The sequence below is a fragment of the Haplochromis burtoni genome, unplaced genomic scaffold, assembly GCF_018398535.1.
Source record: "Haplochromis burtoni strain Fernald_Lab_line unplaced genomic scaffold, NCSU_Asbu1 Contig_128, whole genome shotgun sequence".
NCBI lineage: Eukaryota > Metazoa > Chordata > Actinopteri > Cichliformes > Cichlidae > Haplochromis > Haplochromis burtoni.
In genome coordinates, this window is record NW_024582489.1 from 733917 (window position 1) to 758863 (window position 24947).

The window sequence follows — 24947 nt, forward strand, 5'->3', positions numbered from 1 at the left end:
TGAGGAAAATACAAAAGAATGCATCAGTGACTGAAAAACAAAAATTAAGTCATTGACAATATTAATATATTTATATTAATACCAACAAGGCTGTTATTTTTTTTATGTTCAAGTTTAGAACATTAACCATTTGTTTAAAATTCAGGGTAGTAGTCATTATCTCGTGGGTAACGTCCTGCACGGTCATCCAGTCGCCACCTCGCTTCTTCACCAACCTCCATTGCGGCTCAGGATCTTTCCAGTTTCCAGCACTACTCACCCGTTTCCGACCAAGCCGAAACAGAGTGCTCACATGGAATGAAAAGGAATCTACACAAAGAACAAAAGCTGCACCTGGCCTCTTTTTCCTCTGTATAAAAATAATAAAAAGTAGCATAACTGCGACCTGTTCCCCTCCCAACATCTACTTCCAGACACTGTTACCCTCTGAAGTGAAAAAAAAAAAAAATCATACAGAATACAGTACATCACGTTTTGTTTTACTTCACTTGAACTGCAAAACGGAGGGCAGGGGTGGGTGGGGAGCAGAAATAATTTACCAAGTCTACACTGAATATGACTCTCTGTGCATCCACAAAGAAACCAGAGGGAACAGCTGAACTGCATTTTTTTTCTTTTTTCTGTTTTGGTAGCGGCATCCATGATAGCTAAACAACAACTCCACTCCATGCCCCACTTTCCACAAGTCCTCTTCACTCCAGCAGTGAGAGCCAGGGAGGAAGATGAGGGTGGGATCTCGCTTAATCATTCTTCTTCTCCCCTTCTGGTTTGTCTGTGATTGCAGCGGAGGCGGCATCTGGCGCAGGGGCTGCTGTGTTGTTCTGGGCGTGGTCTACTCCGCTGGTACCGAACTCGTTGACCCTGTTGGGATCGACTCGATAGATCCAGCGCTGGTAAAGGTAGATGAAGAACACCACATCTGCAGGAGAGGACACAGTTTGGTCCAGTGAGAAACCAGCCCCAGACTTTTTTTAAGAGCTAAATAAATAAAACTGAATTGAGACCAATATGTTACTTAAGAAGCATCAAAAACAAGTGAAGCACTGACATCATCTCCCATCAAAGCTGAACACGCTATGATGGCAAAAACTGCACTGCAAGCAGAGAGATGAGAACGTATTCACGTACAGTAGAGGTCCAGTCAGAAACAAATATGCTCACAATGCAGTGCAAACTCATCTGTCTTTGTTTTAAATACAAGATTTGCTTGTCACCTGATTTGGTTACTACATGCTTGTAAAGCGACAGTTGCACAACATCCTGCCCATGTATACAGACCAGTATTACCACAGCCTGTTATTTTAAAGTGAGAAATCTTAAGTACAAGCGTCCCTTGTGGCCGATTACTGCTTAGTTTTCTATTCTTCTCACAAGCGAGAACGTTTAGTTTCATTTTGTTGTAATTGATATAGAGATAACTAAGCCTTCTTGCATACAGAATTCCCCTTGTTGGAAAGTTCAAATGCAACGTTCGATAGGTACATCCAGTATATAGCAAAGTTACACAGTGGGCTTAGTGTAAACCACACCTGTCCTCCTAGTTTAAGCGAATATATGAATTCACCAACACTCCGTGTAGAATATACTTGATACATCTTTCCACTCCATCCGTTTTCTTCCTCTTATCCTTATCAGGGTTGTGTGGGAGCTGGAGCCTCTCCCAGAGGCAGGGTACACCCTGGACAGATGTCCGGTCTGTCACAGGGCTAACACACTTAAACAGACAACCATTCACACTCACATACACACCCAGGGACATTTAGAATCACAAATTAACCCCACTAATTTTCATTTTCCAATTATTTCACAAATCAAATGATAAAATGTTTAAGAGCTGGCTGCACGAGCTGATGATTGACATCTTTGTTGTTTCAAAGAGATGTGACAGGTCTCCATCATCTGCTTAGCAGCAACATCAGTGTCCTCAGTGCGGCGAATATCAACCAAACCATTACTCCCAGTTTGGTTGTTACTGACTTGACTTCTTGCTGATGTGAGCGCTGCTCTAAACCACTTTTTCGTGTCCAACTTAGCGAGTTAGCACAGACAGCAAACGAAAATTCACATTAGTGTCGCCCACCTAACATCTAATTGCCTGGCTGGCCACACACTGTAGGTGGTAGCTGTTTAATTTGTGAAGCAGGGGGTTTTATTTAAAGGCTTCCTAACTGCAAAGTGTGTAGGTTTCAGTTTGCACAGCAGGGCTCAGTGTTTCATTACCAAACTGTATGAACTAACATGAACTGTACAGCAGGAGAAGAACTACAATTTAGGCTTTTCTTGTGTCAAAGAAATATTTCATGAGAGGCGGCACGGTGACCTTTGTGGATGATGATTAAAGAACACACCAAGTTCAAAACTGAGATCTGGTGAGTTAACACTAGGTGGAGTTAGAGGATTATGAAAACCAACAGCTGTCAAAGATCCAAGAATGACAGTTAAAAAAAACCTTTAAAAAAAAAGAATCCTCCAGTATGAGACAGTGATTCTACATTTTCTTTTTGATCAATATGCTCCAGATAAAAGAAATCAGGACAGCATTTTGTTTAAACACAAAACCACCCACGTCAACTGGAAACCGTTCTAGAGAATGAGGCAAATCTTAAACCACCTCCAACAAAACACTCATCTTAATGCTACAAAGTCAAAGCTGCACTGGCTGAGGAAGCAAAATGATGTTTTAGGCGATTAGCTTTCTTTGATCCTGGTATAGTTCTTAAAAAAACAAAAAAACAAAAATTAATGAATATCTGAAAGAAAACTCACCATCTCTGAGGCATCCTATCCTGTACATCATTGGCATCTTGATTACGAAGGCAAAAAGGTCATCAATAAAGGTATTGAGAGCCTTGTAGGTGAGCATCCTCCATGGGAGGTGAGCTACAGACTTCATTTTATAGTTGATGAAAAGCTGTGGCGTCATTGTAATAAAACCTTTAAAAAAAAGACAGAAAGAGGTTAGATTACACTAAGAATTCCTGTATCACAGGCAGTAATTTAACCAGCAGGAACCATCGCGAGTGAGTGTGCCAGGTGAAGTTTATTAATACACAGCACATTAGCTAAGGCTACTGGGAATTGAATGCGTAACCATGATGCAAGCATGAAAACATTAGCTGCGAGTCCGGCAGCTCAGAGGCGAGGCAATCGAGAGAGACCAAAATAAATCAGCCTCCTCTCTGGGCTTTAAAATAGATTAACATAAAAAACTGAAAAAACCTGCTGGATGACAGAGTAAAAATCAACCCCACAGAAAGAAAAGAGGAAACAAACAGTTCCAGGAAGAGCACACAATTCATCTAATACTTTAATGCCAGGGATCTCTAAAATGTTTATGCTAAAAACTCAGGAAACTGTTTTGGTTTTTATGAACTTTATCTCAGAACGTTGTCTCTGTAGCTCTGTATTTCTATTCATATCATCCTTTTAAGATAACCTTTAAAATATTATATCTAAAAACCAAACTTTTAAGGGACACTTCAGTATTCTTCATTTATTTCATAGTTAGTAAATCCAGCACAGTTTAAGTTCCTTCAGCCTGTGGATTAAGTTTTAAGACCTCAGAGTATAAAACTGCTTCAGATAAACTTACCAAAGGTTAACAAGAAGCCATAGAGCATGCTGAGTACCCACGAGTACCAGCCTTTGTGCTCTACGTACAATAAACTGTAGACCGCATAGCAGCCAAACAGAGGGTAGAGCAGCCATGACAAGTACTTGAAGGCCATCTGTTCATGAGATAATGAAGAAAAGAAGATGTCATTCATCCTTTTTATCAGAAATATCCAAGCAACTTACAGACAGATACATATTTAGAGAAGCTTCCTTCAGATAAACATTTAAACAGACCAATTTAATCATGTGAATGCATTAGTTACATCCACCATTCTGAATGTGACTGGTGTTGGTTTCACTTACATCATCGTAGATTTTGGTTGAAGACTCCACATAAGTCGACTTATCTTTGAATACCAATCTTGGGAACACTCCTGCGAATTTGTTCTCTCTGTCCAACTAGAGAAAAACAACAACAGTTAAGAATCTGGTGGAAATGACAGCTTAGCATCTGCAAAAGGTAAGTAAGAGCCTGCTAGAGAGAGTTTAATCAAATGCTGCTCATTCTGCAAGAAAAAAACTAATGTTTTTCAACTTACTTTGACATCCATGACCTTGGTGATTTTCCACAGGTCAATGAGAAGGCCAATGAAGACGCTGACCTGCACCACAAAGTTGGTTTCGTTGTCCAGAATGTACAGCAGCACCACTAGAGACTGAAATACTCCAAATATGATGGAGCGCACAGATAGACCTTCTAGAGACTGTCTGCTGTTCCAAAACTGGATATCTGAGGAGAAGACGGAGCTGAGGTCAAACTCGGGTAGGCGCACACTGTTCAAACTATTCTCCTCCTGTTATGTGAAGTCCTGAGTACAGACTGCTGCGACCTTACCGTTCTTGAAGGCGAGAAACTCAAAGATGCTGTGCACAATGGAGACAACGATGGTGAGTCCCAACAGGTATGGATTGGTTTCCAGGAGGGCCACCTTCACAAAGACTTTATTGTTAAACTCAGCTTGCTTATAAAACAATGAATCTTCTATATGTTCAGTTGCTACAGAAGTTAATCACCTTAGAAACAGCGTACATGATAGCTTTGTAAATAACTAAAGTGCACCTGTCCAAGTATTTGGGATTGGGACTACGAGTATTTTGCTTTAATACAGTGTCAACTGAAAATTAGAGTAGCCTGTATTTGGACACCAAGATAACAAAGTCCCACATTACACCCGAAGAGCAGAGGTCACTCAATTATGAAGTGCCAGTTTCCACTCATCACGCGGCTTGCATTCTGTTTTCAAGTAAAAGGTAATCTGCTAGAAAGCATTTGAAATCCTCTCCACCTGGCACATACCAACTCAAGTAGACTTTCTTTTAAATATATGTGAAATAAGATCACAGCATCTAAATGAGCACCAATATTAAAGCCCAACTTGCAGGAGGAAAACTTTAGTTTCGTCTCAGTAACCTTTGACTGCTTACCTTGACTGAGTCTTGGTCTTCATCGGATTGCTCGTAGGTGTCCTCAGGAAGGAAATTCCAGGGTGAGCGAGCGTTCTGGGCTGCATACAGCTGCCAGCGCCACAAGGACAGCGGGCAATAACTGAGGCGGAGCGGGAGGCTTTTTAGGGTCTCGTTGATGGGATAGTAGTCCTTCTGAAGGTTCCAGTAGTCATTGAAGTATACAATGGGATAGTAGTCGCCACTGACTGCATCAAACTTAACATCTAATATAAGGTAGGGTAGAAGAGCAGTAATGTCAGATAAACCAGAGCTTTAAATAAACTATGGATAAATACCTGTCACATTATACTTCCGATACTTACACTGGTCTAGAGGAGGTGGAACAGAGCCCTTCACCCAGGCTGTGTGGTCATCCACCATATTGATAGTGAGGTTGGGGTGCCAATGTGAGATAATCTCCACTGGACCGTGGCTCTCTGCTCGCTGTGAGGAAACACCCAGTGTGTCAGTGCAAACATAAATATATTAATCTGGTAACTGCAAACTGATCATCACACAGCTGCTACACTTCTTACTAGTACAAACAAAGGCAAAGTCACTTTGGGCTCAACTGCACTGTAACTTATCTACATCTACTCACAATAAGCCCTGTCCAACAGCAAAGCACTCAAAAGAAAAGGACTCTGGGTTGGTTTACATTATTTTTAAATGCGCTTTAAAAATAAAAGTGACTTGATCAACCAACCAAATAAAGATATACATAAAGAAAGGTAAAACCATTGACTGTGAGTTTTCAAAGTTCCTCTGTTCAGACGTCGGTAAAGGGCAATCATTTACAGACTGTGAGAGAGCCAATAAATGGTTCTCAGTTTCCAAAGTCTTTGATCTTCGTCTATTTTTCCTCTGCTGCAAAATGTGAAGGCAACTACCTCAAATACATTAACTGGAAATTGAAAAACCCCTAGAAATTACTTCACATACTTGCAATATGTAAAGTATGCATTAGGAATTAAAGTAATGAAGCTCTCTGCGCTGAACTCAGTTCCTTTTTAGGATAAATAATAATCTTAACCTTGATCATCTCGGGGTCTGCTTCCGTCTCTCCTGTGAGCAGATTCTTGGTCTTCAGAAACTTTCTTCGCTTATATTTATTCAGCACTGAAAGAGTTCAAAAGCAAAGTTTAGCACTTTAAACAAACATTACAACAACAGGATAATATGTTAAAGCGAGTGTGCTTTTCACAGGTGCTTACTTCTGGTTGCGTGAACTGTTGCCAGTCTGCGATACTGCCCCTTTCGTTTGGGGTCTGGGTGGAATCCACTTTTAGTGAAGTAGATGTGTATGTAAAGTGAGCCGTTCTGCTGTATTTTCTACAATCAGACAGAAAGTGGAAGAAAAAAAACCAGACAAAAATAAACAACTTTCAAATATGCAAACTTCACTATAAACTGGTCTTTCCCGTCCTTCACCAACATCCGTCACATTTCCTAAACTAACAACGGTTCTTTCTCACCGTCCAACTACTGTCTGTCACCCTCCCCCAATTCATCCACAGTAATCCTTACTTCTGGGATATCCATTTCCTTATAGTGCTGGTAGCAGCCATCACCATCTTCCCCTGTGGTCCAGTCTCCATAGACCAGATCCCTGTGGAACCAGAACAGGGCATCTGTGTTGTTGAAGTCAGAGAAGACTTCCTCCTGGGACACGTACACGTACAGATCCTGCAAAAAGAGAGAGATAATAAAGGTGTTTATCATATTGAAACAGTTAGAAACAGTCAGAAAACTGGTTTGCTGTGTGGTAAATAAACAATTATGCAGCTGACGAGGTAGATAAAGGAAAGGAAAAGGGGACAGTGTAATACCATGAGAGTGTCTTTGGGGAAGAGGTTCCTGCTGGGTACCCTGGGGGCACCGGCTGGTGTGCTGGGGTCAGGAGTGGATGGCCCTCGGCGGAACCAGCTACTGATCGCCCAGATTATGAAGATTCTGGTGAAACAAATGCAATCACAGTCAGAGGAAAACAAGGTTTAACTAACAAGGAATTAAAAGAAAATAAGTGAAAAACAACAACATAAAAGAGAAGAGAAGTGGGAAATGAATCGAGTCACTAACACTTTAAAAACTGTTCAAATTCTTAGACAAGGTTATTTCAACCATCTCTAAATAAAAAGAGCTGCTGCAGGCGAGTTAAACTGCAAGGAAGCTAATCAGATTAAAGTTTAACCAGTCTAACTGCATTACATTTCAAAGAAACTGTTTTCCAGCCTCACACAAGGGTGATGAGTCAAACTAGAATAACCTACAAAGACAAAAGAAGAAAGAAAATGCTGCAGAATATTTCAACAAATAATTTTTCATTTGTATCCACCCTAACTTTGTGCGTTTGTGATTTTAAGTGAATATTCACAGCACCTCTTTCCTTTTGTGTTGTTCTAACTAACAGAAATAATGGATTTTGTGTCTGATATTTTAATGCAGATCTCTAATGTGAAAACGCTCTCTGTCCTTACTCCATGTTACTTAGTCTGTGTGGCTGAGGGGGAAGTGTGTCGATTATTGACTGGACCCAGTATGCCAAACCTCCCTTACACTCTGCTCACACAGATCATACCCGAACACGTTTGACCCCCATGACCACTTCATCTGACTACTGATTGCTTCTTGCACAGTAGAACACATCCATCATGATCGCCAACCACACCCAAGGACAGCTGCCTCCATGGATTTTGCAGTGTTAAGTAATTAAATCTATATCAAGGCATGTGAGAGGACACTGTGTGCTTCCCCTGATAGAAAATGCCCCAATCGAGCCACAAATAAATACAATTACAAATTTCTTTGTTGAAACTAAGTTTGAGAGCAGGCCAGCAGGGGAGTGGCACACAGCTGCCCATAAAAACTCCTTTAAGAGTCCATGTACTAGTGACATATACAACACACCATACAGTGGAGGGTCAGTTTACTATATGTGACAGATGTGACCATTTTCATTTTTTCCTTGACCCACCATATACTAAAATGCACTTACAGAGAAAAGTGAAATAATTATTTTTACTGAAGTAGAGCAAATGGGTTGTTTTTATTGCACTTGCGATCTTACAACCACAGGAAACAGCAACATAAATTAAGAAAACGTATATACCATCATAACACTCGTGTTTCCAAATCATGATCCTGAAATGTGTTCAAATATTCAGTGCCAAAGATTTTAACTGAAGGGTTTTAACTGATTAATGCAATATAATCTTCTTAATCTTATAAATGGGCCTCTTCTTCTGCTTGAGCAGTTGCCAAAGGTAGGAAAAGCAGCCAAAGCCTGTTATTCAAACAAGGTGCCAAAAAAGTACTACTCTGGTCCAGCTTTTTTTTTTTTTTTAAATGAGCACTTACCCTAATGTACCGTACATTTTTATTATACAGGAACATTTCAAAAAATGTAAAACTGCTAAACTCTTCAAAGAGTGTACAATGATACTGAAATCAAAGCTGAGCTCCTCCATAGCTGGATAATGGCCATCAGACAGCTAGCCGTTACAGCACAGGTACCCACCATAAAAAGCACCTTGAGGCAACTGTTGTTGTGAATTGGATTTATATAAATCAAACTGAACTGATATTCCTACAAAGGTCTCACACTCAGAGTAAGTCAACTATTAATTTGACTATAGAAGAAAGAAAGAAAAAAAAAAGTCCTGCACACTTCATAACATGTACTACGTTTTTGTGATCATGCATATATGGATTTTACCTTATTTACGAACTTGGACCAAAAAGTCATAAATAAAAAAATAAATAAATCATGCAGTCAGGAGGAAACTTACTGAAACGCCTGCTGCAAAATTTCTGACTGTTACAAAGGTCACTGTGAGAGATTAGTCACTTATACTGGCATAAAATTGTTAAGGAAGTCAACACGTTGCTCCTCAATCAATCATGCATCTTTCGCAATGTGCGTGAAGTAACGGCAAAGGAGGTAGTAATTTCTAGGGAAAGAAATAAAACTGGCAGTGCCAACCAAAGCAGTATGGACAGCCTATTTTGTGTTACTCCACCTCACCTAGCTACAGCAGCAATATCAGTGGTAGCAGGTAACTAAACAGCTTGTGGAGTGCCCTGCGCTCATAGTGGCAGAAGAGGTGACACACACAGAAAGATTTTAACATGCGAGTCTGGCATTAGGCATGGACTATACTTTATGTGTCCGCTATAGGTTCGCTTGTGTACCAATGACAAATTTCGTCAGCTCAACATTCTGTGTGGACGTCCCCATGCACGCCTGTTTTTTTGGATACACAATGCTCCCCATGTGACAGACTTTAAGCGGACATCAAAGACGGATAACAGGAATGACTGCTCGGATGTCACGTCTCCATCTGTCCGTGACCATATCCACAACAGACTATAATCTATTTTTTAGTGGCCTTGAATAAAGTTCAATTCCTGGTTTGAATTATTGTTTCAGTCCCACTGTGTGTGAGACAGTATTTGGAAAGACACAATGATCCATCACTAGTTTCCTCTTAATTATTTATGCTGCACAAAAAACCCCCCCACAATGAAACTAAACAATGTAGACCGCAAACTTTACAGTATACTCCAGCAGCAGCTCACACCTTTATTATTACCTTACCATTTACATTCACTCCGACACCACTGTGGCATAACACATTTGGTTGGTCATTAAACTCACAGCCAGCCCACAGAGCGAATGATTATCTGTGTGCTGGTAAACAGAAGAAAAAAAAAAAAAACGCAATAAGTCACCTGAAGAGAACTCCTTTAATGACCTGCCATGCATTAGGAGCTTGCTGTTGCTGCTGTTGCTGTTGAGGGTCCTGTGCATTTCCAGCTGTCTGCACAGTCTGGCCATCTGTTGTTGCAGCAGTCCCATTGCTGCTTACCTGAAATGAAACATACAGACAGGGTCAAAGATAGTCACAAAGATGACGCAGCAACGGCACAACGTAAGAAAGGATGTTAAAAATAAAGAGCTTTATTGGCAGTAAAAATATCCAGAGACCCAATGTACTTTCCTGAAAGTCTAAAGTGGTGATATGATTTATTCAAGAATTCTTCCTCAATCTGCAGCCAAAACAAAGAACATACAGTACGATGTAGTGAAGCTGTAAAGACTAAAAGGTGCAGTTATGGTGACAAACCGCAGTTCTTCTGGGTCTTTTATTACATGGCCTTAAGAGTTAACTACACCTCGACCTTTGCATTTTAACTTTTTAAATAAGAACAGCGGATTTGTCGCTCACTGATGCACTTAAATCTTAATAGCAAGTAACAAACATGAAAGACCTAAAAAGCAGCTGTTTAAGCAGAGGATCCCCAGTTTGATACTGAGAGGAAAAGATTCTCTTTGGGCTTGGGTTAGGAAAGGCCCTGGGCATAAAAAAAAAAAAAAAATCTAAATCAAACATGTGGAGATACTACCTGTGATGACCCCGTGTGAATAACAGAGCAGCTAAAAGAAGCTACATAACAAACAAAACCTCTGCTACAAAATAAACATCACTTAAAAAATAATAATATTGGCAAATCCCCATTTACCTATTGTGACCTGTTGACCTAACAGAGCAGGAGAATCAAACTCATTTTAGCTTATGAGCCACACACAGCCCAATCTGATCTCAAGTGGGTCAGATCAGTATTACCTATATGGAAAAAACAAACACCTCTCTAAATTTCTCTCTTTTAATAAAGTAGTAGAGTCTTAAAACATTCACATTTTTATATTTAATGAACCACCATTTACAAAATCCTATGGCACACCTGATTTTGAATGAAGACAACCCATTTTGGGAACCCCTGGTTTCAAAACCTTTCATAACAGTGTCAGCATGATTATGCAACTTCCCTTGGTTTCAGTGAAATCTGTCATACGTTTGCCCTTTAATTCATTTTTTTCCCAAGTTTCTCCATGTCCATGTAACCCCCACCACCCCTGTGGCAAGGCCACCCTCTATTCAAGTGACACAATAGACAAACACATGCCAAGTCATGAGACTCATTCACTATCTAAACATCTAATCTCCCCTGTTGTCACCAACCAGCAGTCAGCCAGCAGAAACAAAACATGACTTGAGGCAAAAAAAAATGTTTTATGTTTAAACAGATTACCATCAGTTTTGAAATTTTTTTTTTAAAGTTTTTGTTAAAACACTGACCTAACAACATCATAATCAGACCGTTTCAAGGACACGGATTGGCTCAAAATAGGTCCTTTCACCCTCAGTGCCCAGTACTTTTCCTGCTGCGTTAAAATAGAAGCAATTCGCTAAACAGACAAGGATCTTAGAGTCTTGATGGGATCAACATAATAACCATTACACAGATAGATCCCCTGATAACCTGTTTTTATTGTCGAGTCTTTCTCTTCCAGCTTAGGATAATCATTTACAATTTACACCCTCTGAAACAAAGATTAACAATTAACCACCTATTCTTGGTTCACAGCAGATCCTTAATTTATCACAGAGTCTAACATTAAGCACTCACATAAGTCAATTGTTCACAGGCTCTGGTAATGTGTCTTTAACATGGTGACATTATCTCCTACATGCCAGCTCAAACAATGCAGTATATCAGTATCAGGACAATAACACACTCTGTACACCACCACAGTGGTTTTGATATCAAACAATCAACATGGCAGACTTTAGTGCCTTAATTCAAGGGGTTTCACAAAGATACCATGCTAACTATTTTGGTAATACAGAAATTTTTATAGATAGTTCCCCAGAGGCTCAGACCCTCAATGTAACTGGACAGTTGGCTGATAAGCAGCTGCGCCAGATGAGGCCGTTTCCCTCATTTATTCTATGATACAGTCAGCAGATAAAGGACGTGGGGTTGATATATAAGTGTTGAACTTGAATATAGTAGCTGCATACTAGAACTCTCAATGCAGCTGCATGTAAAGGAGGACAGGGTGAAAAATGACGTGTGTGTGTGTGTGTGTGTGTGTGTGTATATATATCAAAACTCTCCCTGCACTGAAATCTGGGCTGGTACAACAGGATGTGCTCAAAGGTTTTGTTTTTCTTTTGACCACCTTGGCCTGTGATAGATTTCATTCAATCACTGCTACCCAAGGTCCCTAATGTTTAGGTATGTAGTACTTGTCAAAGCAGCACACACGAATACCAGGATCCAAGGTTACCAGAGAGTCAAACCGAGAGCATCACTCTGACACTTCACTCTTCTCTTCCCTCCTCCAACCCCCAAACAGTATATCCTGCTTCTACCTCTTCCCCAGTTAATTGCTGTAACCGTACCCAGTCCTCCACATCGTATAAATATAATGATACTTCCTCAAACCACCTTCCAGATTTTTATGGTCCAAACCCATGGTCAACTATCTAAGCGGCTACTGAGCTGACAAGCCTGGAGCTAAACAACAAGCTGGCATACAGAAATCTTCTCTGGATTGGACCAGTGGTTGGTTGGTTGGTTGGCTGGCTCCCCGGTGCACATCAACAGTTCTCCATCGGGTAACTGGTTGACATTCCTCTCATCACTTTTTCTATGTACTAACAACTGCATACAGCTAGCACCCTACAGAGATACTCCCAGACATCTGCCCACATAAAAGTCACTCAGATCCTCACACTTTTTATTCCTTCTTTCAACAAACTTATTTTAGGAGCTCATTGTTCACTCACTGACAAGATAATCAGTGTTATTAACTCATCAGTAACCCCCCACCCCCACCCCATTACAAGCAATTCAATCAACAGATTCACCTAGTAGTGGCCCTCAAGAGACCCATTAGGGCTCACTCTAAAAACAACAGCACATTTATCCTGACAGAGCAATTTTATTACAGAAGAAACACTTTGTGTATGCATTACCCTCGCCCTAGTTTCTGACATGTGTGTATTCACAGAATTTCAAGCACAGAAGAAAGCTTTTTTTTTCTCTCTCTTTGACAGAAAACATGTAGCAAAAGATGACAATACAGATACACAGTCATTTTTATTTGGAATCAGCCGCATGGTAGTACAGTGGTTAGCACAGTGGCGTAACAGGAAGATGCACCTTGGCCACCTGGGGTCTCTCTGTGTTGAGTTTGCATTGCCTGCAGTTAAATTAATTGGTGATTCTTTGCCATAGACATGTGTGGTTCTATGTCTCTGTGTTAGCCTTACAATACACTGTCGATCTGCCTCTCACCCTGCGACTGCTTGGAGCAGGTCATCTGGAGCTGATGGTTTGATCCCTGGCTGCTCCACTCTGCGTTCAAACATATCTTTGGGCAAGATACTGAACCCTGAGTTACTGACAATGCATTCATCAAGGAGAGTAGAATATAAGAAATATAGCTATATAAGAACCAGTACATTTCCGATTTCAAATGGGTAAAATCTCTGCTATGCAACTGTACTCGATAAACAATACATTAGTTGCTATCAATACTTTAGATTGAATCATAAAAAGCCAATCATTGACTGTGTCAGTCTTCAATAGAGAATGGATACGCATTTACAATCTTTACAGTCATGCTCCTGTATTCAGTATTTGTGTCACTACACATTTTTGAGGATTGAGCAAACGGAAGAGTAATGTTTAGCCATCTAAAAAGAGAGCGATGATTCACAATGACCTCTAGCAGCTTGTGATAAGCATTTTCGACTTTGGAAAATAACTGCTAGCTACTGCCCTCATTAAGGCTCCAGTGCTAACAAGACAATTTTAGGAGCATTTTTCATGGTTGGCTACATTTGACGACGGCTACACCTGATTCATCCACTCTATCCGTGTTAAAAAGCTCTCAGGTGAATAGGATGTTTATATGTATTTTTTTTTTCCTTTAGGGGATTTCGAAAATGCACCTCGAGTCAAAAGTTTTCTTGAAATATCTAAGTAGACAGTAGCTGGAAGGATTTAGCATGAGGTGAGAAATGTGCGAGAGGGGCTTGAGACTGGCCTTGTTAAGCAAGACAAGCTGCGTTGTTCAGGTTCAGGCCTTGTGATAAGCTAACTGACACACGCCAGCACTCACTCGGCTCACTTCAGCACACCGGCAGTCGGTTAATTACCGAGTCCGTTGGAGGTTACCGTGTGATTTCAAGTGAGATTTCAACTTCAACATCGGCCTTCTCACCGCTTACCGTCGGGATTTCTCCACACATCGTTAGCGCCAGGAGGGGGGTCGTTTTAAAACCACCCGGCACTGACAACGTCACTGTGGCTCGTGTATCGACTGTGATCACGTTTAAATGTCAGCGCACCCCCACACGCGAGCTTCACACAAACCAACCAACTTCCTCTGCCTCGCGCGTTAAAAGTGAAAACCCCAGTAACAGTGTCATTCATTTTTACCTCGCCGTTGCTCACGGTAGCTTTGGTTACTCCGCTCTCCTGCGTCGCCATCTTTCTTCGTCTCTACAAGCGCACCACACTGCTGGCTGGGAAACTGCGCGTACTCTCGCGAGAAGACTGTAGTTACGTCTTCAGAGAAGTGATCGAAAATGCGATGAATAAAGTCAGGTGATCTTTTTTTCTGTTTTTTGGGCGGGGCCGGCGAAACCCCGTGACACACTTCGTCAGGAATGTTCGATCATGTAACAATAAAATGAAAAAATAAATAAATAAATAGTTAATTAATAATAAAAAGATTATTTTATCACCTAATGAATGACTTAGTAGATTTTTTTATGGTTATTGCAGCATTAAATAGAAGTTTATTTCCGAAAGTGGGGAGGATAAAGACATACTATCCACAAGGCTAAATTTCGGGTTATTATCGCAAAATTTGGACTTCTGAAAAAATAACTCCAAACTGAGAAAATAAACATTTTTTAGAAAAGGAGTTTAAATTTTGAATTGCTAATCAGCAAAAAGTACACCAAAATAAAAGCTTGCTTCTCATCATTGGTGTTATCTTTCTATTCATCCATCCATAGTTCTCACAGGTGTTGCATATAACCTCTCTCATTGGGTCATAGCCATTAATTACATGCTGTCAGTCCTTGTCCATGTATGTCTTATTATAGCTTCTCAGTCCACTTGTCATACTGTTAAGCTAGGTGATTTCCAAGTCAGTATGTCTTTAGTTATGTATCTGTCGCTCATACTCTAAAGTGAGTTTGGATTGCATGGGAGTTTAGCCCAAAGACCCTTACCAGAGCTGGGATTTGAAACCCTGACCTACTGTTCCAAAGAGAGCATTGTTGTCACTACACTATCCAGCTGGCTACAGGAGGAGATAGATACCACGGATGTCAAAACACAATAACTCCTTGCAATGCACTAAGATCTCCATCTGAAGTCCTGCACCCTGAGGCTCTATGAGCAGCAGAAAGAGGGAGGGTGAGGAGTGTGTCGAGCCATGATCCAGGAAGAAACAGAGCAGGAACAATCACTGAAGGACGAACCCCTGTATGGGATGTTCTATTGACATATAGAAGTGGCTCACATCAAGAAATCCCACTAATGGCTTGAAAAAGCCTAAAGGACAGCACAGAGGCTCTGATGATGGCAACATAAGAACAGGGTCTAAGCCCCAGATTTATAGAGGCAGGAGTCTAGCACAGCTGACAGCTGATAAGTTGCAGACTGTGTGCAAAGCTGCAGCATGTAGTACCAGGATGGAGGATAAAAGCTGAGACCGCATACACCGAAAGGCAAAAATAAGTGGCCAGAGGTCCTGATGAGAGACACAATTGAGAAAATATAGTACCAGGGGCTGAAGAAAGAACTGATGTGAGTCGAGTGAGTTTCTATTGCCTGGAGAAGCTGTAAAACAAAATGGAAACCAGATTGACATATGATAAGAAATGAATATTACTGCAAATCAAATAGATTCACTCACTTTAATAAGCTATAAGTGTACTGGTAAACACTTCTCATTTCTAATCATTACGCTTTGGCACATAACACCAGTACCTCAGATAGACACAGATTTTAAGGAAGAGAGAAAACACCTGGACAATCTTCCACGTGTGACATTTCCTTAAAAAGACTTTTACATTTGTTCTATAAGCAACAGAGGACAAAGACATGAAGAGGTTTTGATCAGTAACATAAAACAAAGCATAAATAAGGCCATTTGAAACACAGCCCAAGAGTGAGTGTTGTGAGCACAATGAGGACATTTTTTTTTTTTTTGCTTTACCTTGTGTTTTAACTTGATGGCCTTCGAGTATGTACGATCAAAATGCATCTGAAGGTACTTTGTATACTTCATAAAAACAATTGGTAAGGGTGCTACAGGCGGTAATCATAACCAGGTTTATTTCAGAGTTTACTCAAGTGTGAATCGATACATAATGAAAGGTTTAGAACCAACGCTGACTTATTAACATTTAAATAATTTCCTCTGGGACTAATAAAGTATTCTGATTCTTATGTTCTCTGTGAAATTTTACATGCTGTGTTTACATTAAACTGCAGCAATTAAAGACTTGAAAATATGTTTGGGGGGGGTTGTTTTTTTTGATGCAATATAAAATCCATCTCAGGTTTCAGACTTGAGTAACAAGTTTCACCTGATAACTGGAATAAACTCATAGTTTTTAGATTCACGCTTAGATTTTTTTTAAACATCCAGTTTATATACAGTAGAGCTCAGGCTGAGCAATAAGTGAGCAATCACTGGTCACTAGAGAAAAAAATGCATTCTCCATCACCAACCAATGAAAAGTAGAATTTCAGTGATTTAGCGGTTGCTCGAAGTCATATTTTTGGGTTGCCAGTGGGTCGCTGGTCGGTCTGTAGGCATGTGTGACTGGAGCTTTAAGTAAATTCAAATTGCTCAGTGAAGAAAATAGTAAAATTGAGCCTCATCAAATTTTAAATGCGAAAGCTCTTTTAGTCCAGTGGTTCAAAAACATGCATGATACATTCAAGCGCACAAATTTAATGTTTAACAAGAACAATCGTGTCACAGAAAAATTTATGGAAATTACATTTTATCTTTGCTCTGAAAGCTAAAATCTGGACTGTTGCACATCCTACGTCCAAACAAAAATAACGAATTTAACTTTTAAAGAAAAAAGAAGAATATCAACCCTTGCACACTTTGGCACAAAAATTTCAGGCACGGTTTGTCTATGAGGAAATTTTTAACTGCAAAGTACGACAAAAAAGAGTAGGAAATATATCTGGTGAGATGGGATCTACTGTTTCTTCCTCTTCTGCCAAAATCCTTGTGAGTCAGACATTAAATTTGCCAGCGAGCAAGAATCTTAAACAACAGGAAGAAAAAGCACCTCGGGTTTAACTCACTTATACAAAGTTAGTAACACAATGCCGCTTTTTATCTTAGTGTCAAAGTGTGGCTGGGTGATTTTTTCCTACCAGCAACTCAGTCTTTAAACCAAAAAAGAAATGCAAAGACTACAGATAACTATAAACAGCTATATACAATAATCTTTGTAAACAATGACATTTACTAAACATGAGAACAAAAATAAAGTACAATTACAGGAAGCGCTATGAATTGAACAGAAGTGTTTGTAGTAAGGAACAAACAACAGAAACCTTCATTTTGCTGCAAAAAAGAAAAAAAATCCCCAACCTTATGAAATGCCTGTTGGTACGAGAACCCAAAAGTCTGTCAAGTTACTGAGAGAGTGCTTTAGGATCATGCCTTCCAGAGAAGCACAGGCAAAACAATTCTAATTTGCCACACTAAAATGACGCGCCATCTTCTCTGCTTGGTGAACGGATAAAGGTGCGAGGTTGGGGCAGAAAACTGTGCAGTCCTACTGTAAGCGCCAGACGTCTGCTTTATATTTTTATTTAGGATTGAGTTCATGTTTGTTTTATAATTCATAGATTCATTACATAAGTCATCTTTTCAGGATTAATAAATGTGAAAATATATGTGTTTACATAAAGTAATTTTAAGTCACTGTTTTGGGATTGGAACCTAAAAGGGGGTACCTCTCACTTTAAGTATGTAAGTGCAATAGTAGCATGAAACCCTGTGTGAGAGGGAAGGGGAGGAGCATGGACAGAGAGGTTAGGAGTCTCACGGTTTTCTGACCGTGTGCACAGCTAGTTCTGGATAACTGCTATTTTTTGGAACTTTCATGTTTTTTAGGAAGGAGTTCATTGTTACATCTTCAGTTTGTAAAAAATAAATAGTCTTCAAATCATAATGCAACTGGAAGCATTTCTTTTGGAAACCAGGAACACGCGTCAGCCATAGACTCTCCTTTTTTGAAATTCGTTTATTGGAAATTACCCTACACCTACATCTCGTCTAAACCGTAGTCCTCCTCAGGGAAATCCCCCACAGTCACACTCAGGGGCTTCACAAACGCACCGTATTTGCTCTCGCACGCAAAGTACTGCTTCCCTTCGACACTACGGAGATACAATAAACAAGGCAGAGTCAGAAATCAGGACCAGCGTCACTGAAACTTTGAATTATTTAAAAACAAAGCCAGAAAAAGGCCCTCTTACGTTCCATTGTGTTTGCCCAGTGGTTCATCGTACTTCACACCCACCCAGTAGCCCGGCTTGAAATCTGTTGTTCCTGCAAGAAATGCAACACTTATTGAGCTCTAGCAGGGCATATTAGGAAGACTTTGACTTCACAATAATGATATTATATGAAAAAAGAAGTGCAAACCCCCGCCAAAGCAGCTCACTCTCTGGGAAGTATTTACTTTTAAGGAACTAGTATTTTATTTTCCTAGAAGTTTGTAGTGCAGTAAAAATAACACATTTTTTTAAACATGACATACTATTTTAAGTCTGCATACGGTACTTGCCATAGTTTGACAATACACACCAGACTTGTCATAGTTATAAGCCTTCTTGTCAATTATCAACCAACAAAGTTGATGATCATTAAGTTAACCTTGAAGACCTTGGCAGATGTCAGTTTTAATGGATTGTTAATATGACCCCCCTCTACACCACTACGAAGTTTTAGAAGAATTCATTCAAAACTTTTTAAGCCATCGTACAGACAGAAAGAATGGCACGCATGGAAATGCTAACAACAACATAACTTCTTTGAGGTCCTTATTGAGGTTAACAAACTACCTAAACTGAATCACTTTTATTTGCTATGTTTTTGGAGGGTGACACTTGGCGTTAGTACTCAGGTAAAGCTGCTTTCAAACTAAACTAGAACATGTTCACCTCACAGGAAATGTAATTAGATTTTCTAGGCAGACTTAAAACCTGCTAATAAAATAGATTAAACAAAACAGTAGGGTTAGGTTAATTGGAAACAACAAATTGCCCATAGGTGTGAATGCGGGAGTGAATGTGAGTGCCAATGTGTTAGCCCTGCGACAGACTGGCGACCTGTCCAGCATGTACCCTGCCTCTCGCCATAAGACAGCTGGGATAGGCTCCAGAGCCCCCCACGAAACTGAAAAGTATAAGCGGAATCGGATGGATGGATGGATGGACAAAACACGCAGAATCCAAACGTGATATTTAGTGTACTAAAAAAAAAGTTTGTCCTCCACTGACATCACAGATTTGGGAATGGGCCTTAGATAAATCACAGCAAAGTCTGCTCTGCAGGACAGAAAATCCTCAGCAGCACAGGGTTTACACTAATGTCCTACACAAAGTAAACCAGCTCAGCTTTATCCACACTTACCAACATACATGACTGTGCCAAGCTTCGTGGGCTGACCGGGGACCTGCACTTTGCAGCGGCTGCCAACAGCAATGGCATCGGCAGCAGCCTTCTGCTCCTCTTCCCGTGCAGCATTCTCCGCCTTCTTCTTGGCCATTTCTTCCTCATTGTAGCGACCCACACGTTGCTTCTTCATAAATGACCTGGCTGTGTCTGAAGGAAAGACACAGTTTGTGATAAATGCAAAGCTCTTCAAAACAGACTGAAGTCTATTCATCTTCATTCTCATGAAGTAAGTCATCCACATTGGAACCAGCTATCAATAGTTAGCTTAAAAAACATAAACAGAACAAGTGCAGAATGCAACTAACAATCATGGACATACTTCCCATTCAGCTGACTTATTTTTTTATTTATTTAAATAAAAAATACGGTACCTGTTCTCTTATCATAAGCATCATCTGGGAGCTCAAATTTCTCCACTTTGGAAACATCAGTGAACTCGCCCATCTGCCCACCACTTCTATCAACAACCTGTAAGAGAAACAACGTGAAAGACAAGCAATTATTAAGTCACGCTGTTGTGACTTAGTAACAGCCTATAAAAGCCACCAGAACTTTAGCTTTTAGCAACTTAGATATGATCTTTTGTTTGCTGTTGTTAGTGTGGTAATTGTAACATTATTGTTGTTTAACAATAACTCAGTTTTACACTTACTGGACAATTTAAGTGAGTGCTAGTGTATTTAAATGGAAAGGATTATTACCTTTTCAATCATTAAAACACTATCTGCACAGCAGAGTTCTTATTTTTGGACATCAAAGTTTCTGGATGCATGCAGAGTGAATAGATTTGGGATTCAGACACTTAACTAAAAACCCCATTCAATGCCAGAGAGGGATGCTCTATCCCAATATATTCAACTGTGTTGTTAAACCAGAATCATGTAATGCCAGTGTTACTATGCTGAAATGTAAACCAGTTCAGTCTAGTCGTAGGAATTAAATGATTTTTGTCTAAATTAAAAAATATAGAAAAATCCCACCCTTGCAGTGCTTTCTTAATTTGTTGCATATTTGTTACATTTACACGTTCATCAACAAATTATATTAGACAAAGATAACCCAAGTATATACGAATGGCTTTTAAATGATGTCCACATTAAACACGTTGCTTAGTGCACTGGCTAGAGTCTTGGTCCTTGTGAAGCTCTCCCAAGTTCTTGCATCAACTACTCAAAACTAAATATTCCAATATGAGATTTCTGATTGCAACAAGCTACAAGCCATTATCAACAAAATTATAATAATAAAATAAAATAAATGCAGCAAAACGTTTCTCTTTACATGTAATGATAATAGATGTTTAATTTTTGAAATAATTTACAGAAGCAATTAACTTTTCCATGATATTCTAATTTTTTTGATACATCAGTACATGAGTTTCAGATGACTGGATTATGCTTAATTTATTGTACTGCAGTTGAATCTCCTTTCTGAGGTATTTCCCTACAAGAGTCCACAGAGACAAGTTTGCAAACATGCTCCCGTGCAGTCCCCCCAAACTCCCAACTGCACAGTGCTTGACGTGGATGACACTGCACATCAGTTCAATGGTGACTTGTTGACAAATGGGCCTGAATAGGGAAGGAACTGATATTGGAGTTCATCGGGGACAGGAGATGCATGCAAAGAGTTGGATACTTTTCATTGTTTTTAAAAACTTGGTTTCCCTTCTACTTTGTGTATGTTGCAACACTCTTCTCTGTGGCTGGCTAACAGACCAGCAGCAGCACAATCAAGACTGGCCTACAGACTAGTTGTACTTTTGACACCGACCCATTAACAATAGATAGACAGTCCAGAGCTCCCCACACACTACCACAGCTGAATCTCCATTAAAGAATCAGACAGTAATCCATTACGTGACCTCATATACATGCTTAAAAACAAAGTGGTATAATTCTGACTGAGGTTAGACGTTTTGTAGTGAACACATTATTGTTCTAAAATTTTATATAAATCCTCTCAGAGTAAACATTTAAAGCTGATCATTCAGCCAGCATATGTCATTATGTCTCTCTCTGTGAAAGTAACTTTGACAGATAGCACGTTCAATTCAAGTGAAATAAACTAAAAACCTGTCTCAACCTGTATTTACTCCAACATCACAGTGATCTGAGCCACAGTATTACAAGAAGCTCCCAACAGAGCTGGGACATACGTGTATTCTGCAGTCGTCATCCACAGGATACGATCCTAGCAGAGCTTCATTCTCATTCATTTTTTGCAGGAACTTGTCAGATATGCTGAATAACTCCAGGTCCATGCAGGAGGCCGGTGCACCCACAATCATCTCCAACTTTCCCTGAATGCAACGTTGCAAATAGTTCATGTAACACAAAAGAGGTGACGTTATCAATTGAATGTGTCATTTCAATATCAACAGATATGTTAACAAAGAGAAAACCCAACAACAGACCCATCCTTGAGGGTTTTAGTGGTGCGCTGTATGCTGTCTCACCTTCAGTTCTGCTATACTGATCCCTCTGTTGAACCTGCGCTGCACCTCGAAGGAGGAGATGGTGCTTGTTAAGCGCACATTCACCGTGGGATTGGTTATTACTGTCACTCCGCTGTCCATTTTCCTGTCTCCTTGGACTCGGGTATTAATCAAACACTGAAAACAGGAATAAAAAATAACGTGACCCATTCAGCCAACGGGACTGAAGCTCATACGCCATCTCATAGCTGCAAACAAATTTAAGTCAATAGTCAAACAACCACAAAGACTTCCAAAAAACTGCTCCTTTTCCACCGATAGTAGCTACTTAAGCCCTTCTCTGATATTAATCCTGTCTGAAGTTAAATTTTACGTATATGCTTGGTCTCTCGTGTTTATTCGTCATATTAGCTGTGATCGTATAATTTTAAATAACCATTCTTTAGCTGTGTAGTTTAGAGTAGCTAGCTACGTTAGCCACTGGGCGGCTAGCAGAGTCACGTTGGACTCACTCGGGACCCTGAGACAGACGGCAAGGTTGCCATAGTTACTTACAAATTATGTATATTTTCCTCGATGGTGCTGAAAAGGCCTTTGATCTTTGTATCTACAATTAACCGGAAGTATTCATGACTACTTGATTATAATAGCAGTGAAAATGGTGCATGTAGCCTAGATCTGTGGGTTTGCCAGAAAATTATAACCTCAATTCCTGCTACGCCCAACTCTGGAAGGTTCCACCCGCCTCCAAACTGGAACACGGCCAATCACAACGTAGGAAGGAGAAATTTTAACCAATAGCTTTACGATACGAAGAAACAGACCCTCAAGACCCGCCTATTGACCGCTAGATTGGCACAAATGGTGGCCAATCATTCGTCAGGAGTAAATGCGACCGTAGAAATAACCACATAGTGGCGCTGAAGTCCAAAATAAACTATGTAGAAGACTAAGCTGGAAACTTTCTCTTTATTATGGATTTGTTTTAAAATATTTTTTTAAGACAGAGTATTCGTAGAGTTTGATTATAAGCACTACGCTCTATTATACAATTTTTACCCTATTGCTATTTCATACTTGGTCGACTAACAAAGAAATCTCCCCTGATAAAACCCAGATATGTGGTGAGTAAATTAAAGCACAGACAGAAAACAGAAGTGTCAAAAAAGCTGAGAACCTCAAGAAAACATAAGGGGGGGGGATGACACAAGCCTACAGCACCACAGTGAGGATTTACATGCCTGTGGTTGTTAATGGAGATGCAGCATGGTCTCATTCATAGCTCATTTGCAAGTCATATTATAAAATACACTGGGCTTCTTTCTCTGTTTGACACATCTTTGAGCTTGGGTACAAGACCTGTAAATACGCAACCTTTCAGCTTCAATAACTGAAATAGTGTGTCACATACAGCGTAGCAGTCTAAATGGGTCTTTGTTCTGTCAGTTTAATAAGATATCTTTTGTAAAAACTCAGAACACATGAAACATGTTTGTGTGTGCCTACACGCATGCGTTTGTACTGAGAGAACACATGAAACATGTAGTGTAACCGGTGTGATTCTGCGTTGTGTCGGATAAAAAAGGTAAAAGAAAGAAAGACCTCCAAGTAAATAATTTGCCCACCCCAGCTCCTCTCCCACAGGGGAATAGAGATTGAAAATGTGACGTCATTCAGGGGTAAAACCGCAAAGGATTCTGGGAACTCGTGGCAAGAGGTACTAGCGCACGCAGGTAGAAAAGGGCGCGGCATTTATTTTTACATTAAACATAAAGTATGCATTTACACGTAACATATTCGACATAAGATAAAACAAAAACAACAACATGAAATCCGACATACCTGATAAAAAAGGTAAAAGAATACAAACAGTGGGGAAGAGAGTTAGCTCAACCCACCACAACGTCCAAGCTAGCAAGGAGTATATATTCATGCTAGCATTTATGGCGCCTAAAACACATTTATGATACACACATACTACACACTTATAACATCTAACAAAAACAGGCTTAATAATGACAATAATTGAACTAAAATCGCAATCAGAAACATCCAGGTGGCTAAATATGCATTATATGTGTGTTTTAAAGTGTTGGAAAGAAATGACACCCACCTCTCCCACAGGGGAATTGTAGAAAAGGGGAGAGGCAAAAGGGGTACACTGTATTTATAGGATTGCACCAAAGAAGAAGAAGAAAAGAATGAGGAGGGGCTCTATCTGATAATGAACATAACTACAGGCTTGGAGGTCCTAAAAGTCCGGTATAAAAGGAACGGTTTGGGGGTTTAGAACACATTTTGGGTAATTATAACAATGTGATTTATGACCCTGTTACAGTTGCATTTAAACACGTTTGTGTGTGCCTACACGCATGCGTTTATATTGAGAGTATTTGCATTAGGCAACCACCTCAGGCACACAGAAGAGTGATGACAGCATGTTCAGCCTGAACAAACAGGGAAACATGGCCATACACGATGCACCACACACATAAAACACATGCAACCAGCATTGCCCTTGAATAAAAGCATCACTAAAGGCTGGCCAAGAATGACTTCTAACAGGTAATCTGTTATTAATCAGAATAATCACATATATTCAGCAGATTATAGCAGGTTCATTTACACAGATATTATTATTATATATTTTTATTTTACAGCAGCCTACATAATGTAGCTATTATTTGTTGCACTTCAACTATGATATTAAATATTGTTTACAGTGTAGCTTCAGCAATAATATTGAATGTAATTCAAAATGATAAGAAAGGGACAGTTTAGTGTTTTGTTTGTTTGTTTGTTTATATTTTTTTTTGGACATTATTGGAGGTTATACATGAAAATATGACATTCTTA

The 24947-nt window shown here is 39.8% G+C and overlaps 2 protein-coding genes across 3 annotated transcripts; both read right to left on the minus strand.

Annotated features, from left to right (window-relative positions):
- Nucleotides 1-39: 39 nt before the first annotated feature.
- On the minus strand, nt 40-14511 carry clptm1 (CLPTM1 regulator of GABA type A receptor forward trafficking). Its single transcript, XM_005929998.3, has 14 exons — nt 14359-14511; nt 9793-9929; nt 6891-7014; nt 6589-6747; nt 6276-6393; nt 6095-6180; nt 5385-5505; nt 5041-5285; nt 4451-4544; nt 4155-4345; nt 3919-4014; nt 3593-3728; nt 2767-2934; nt 40-919 (listed from the first exon to the last, which is right to left on the minus strand). The coding sequence occupies exons 1-14, from the start codon at nt 14407-14409 to the stop codon at nt 741-743; spliced, it is 1905 nt and encodes a 634-aa protein (XP_005930060.1). The 5' UTR covers nt 14410-14511; the 3' UTR covers nt 40-740.
- Nucleotides 14512-15837: 1326 nt separating this feature from the next.
- tbcb (tubulin folding cofactor B) lies at nt 15838-22813 on the minus strand. Of its 2 annotated transcripts, none has more exons than XM_005929997.2 (7): nt 22796-22813; nt 22113-22268; nt 21813-21956; nt 20026-20122; nt 19610-19801; nt 18451-18523; nt 15838-18351 (listed from the first exon to the last, which is right to left on the minus strand). In XM_005929997.2, exons 2-7 carry the CDS (start codon nt 22230-22232, stop codon nt 18237-18239), a joined length of 741 nt encoding a protein of 246 aa, XP_005930059.1. In that variant the 5' UTR covers nt 22233-22268; nt 22796-22813; the 3' UTR covers nt 15838-18236. The 2 variants fall into 2 exon arrangements, with proteins under 2 accessions (XP_005930059.1, XP_005930057.1); XM_005929995.3 differs by having other exon boundaries at nt 22647-22810.
- Nucleotides 22814-24947: the final 2134 nt, after the last annotated feature.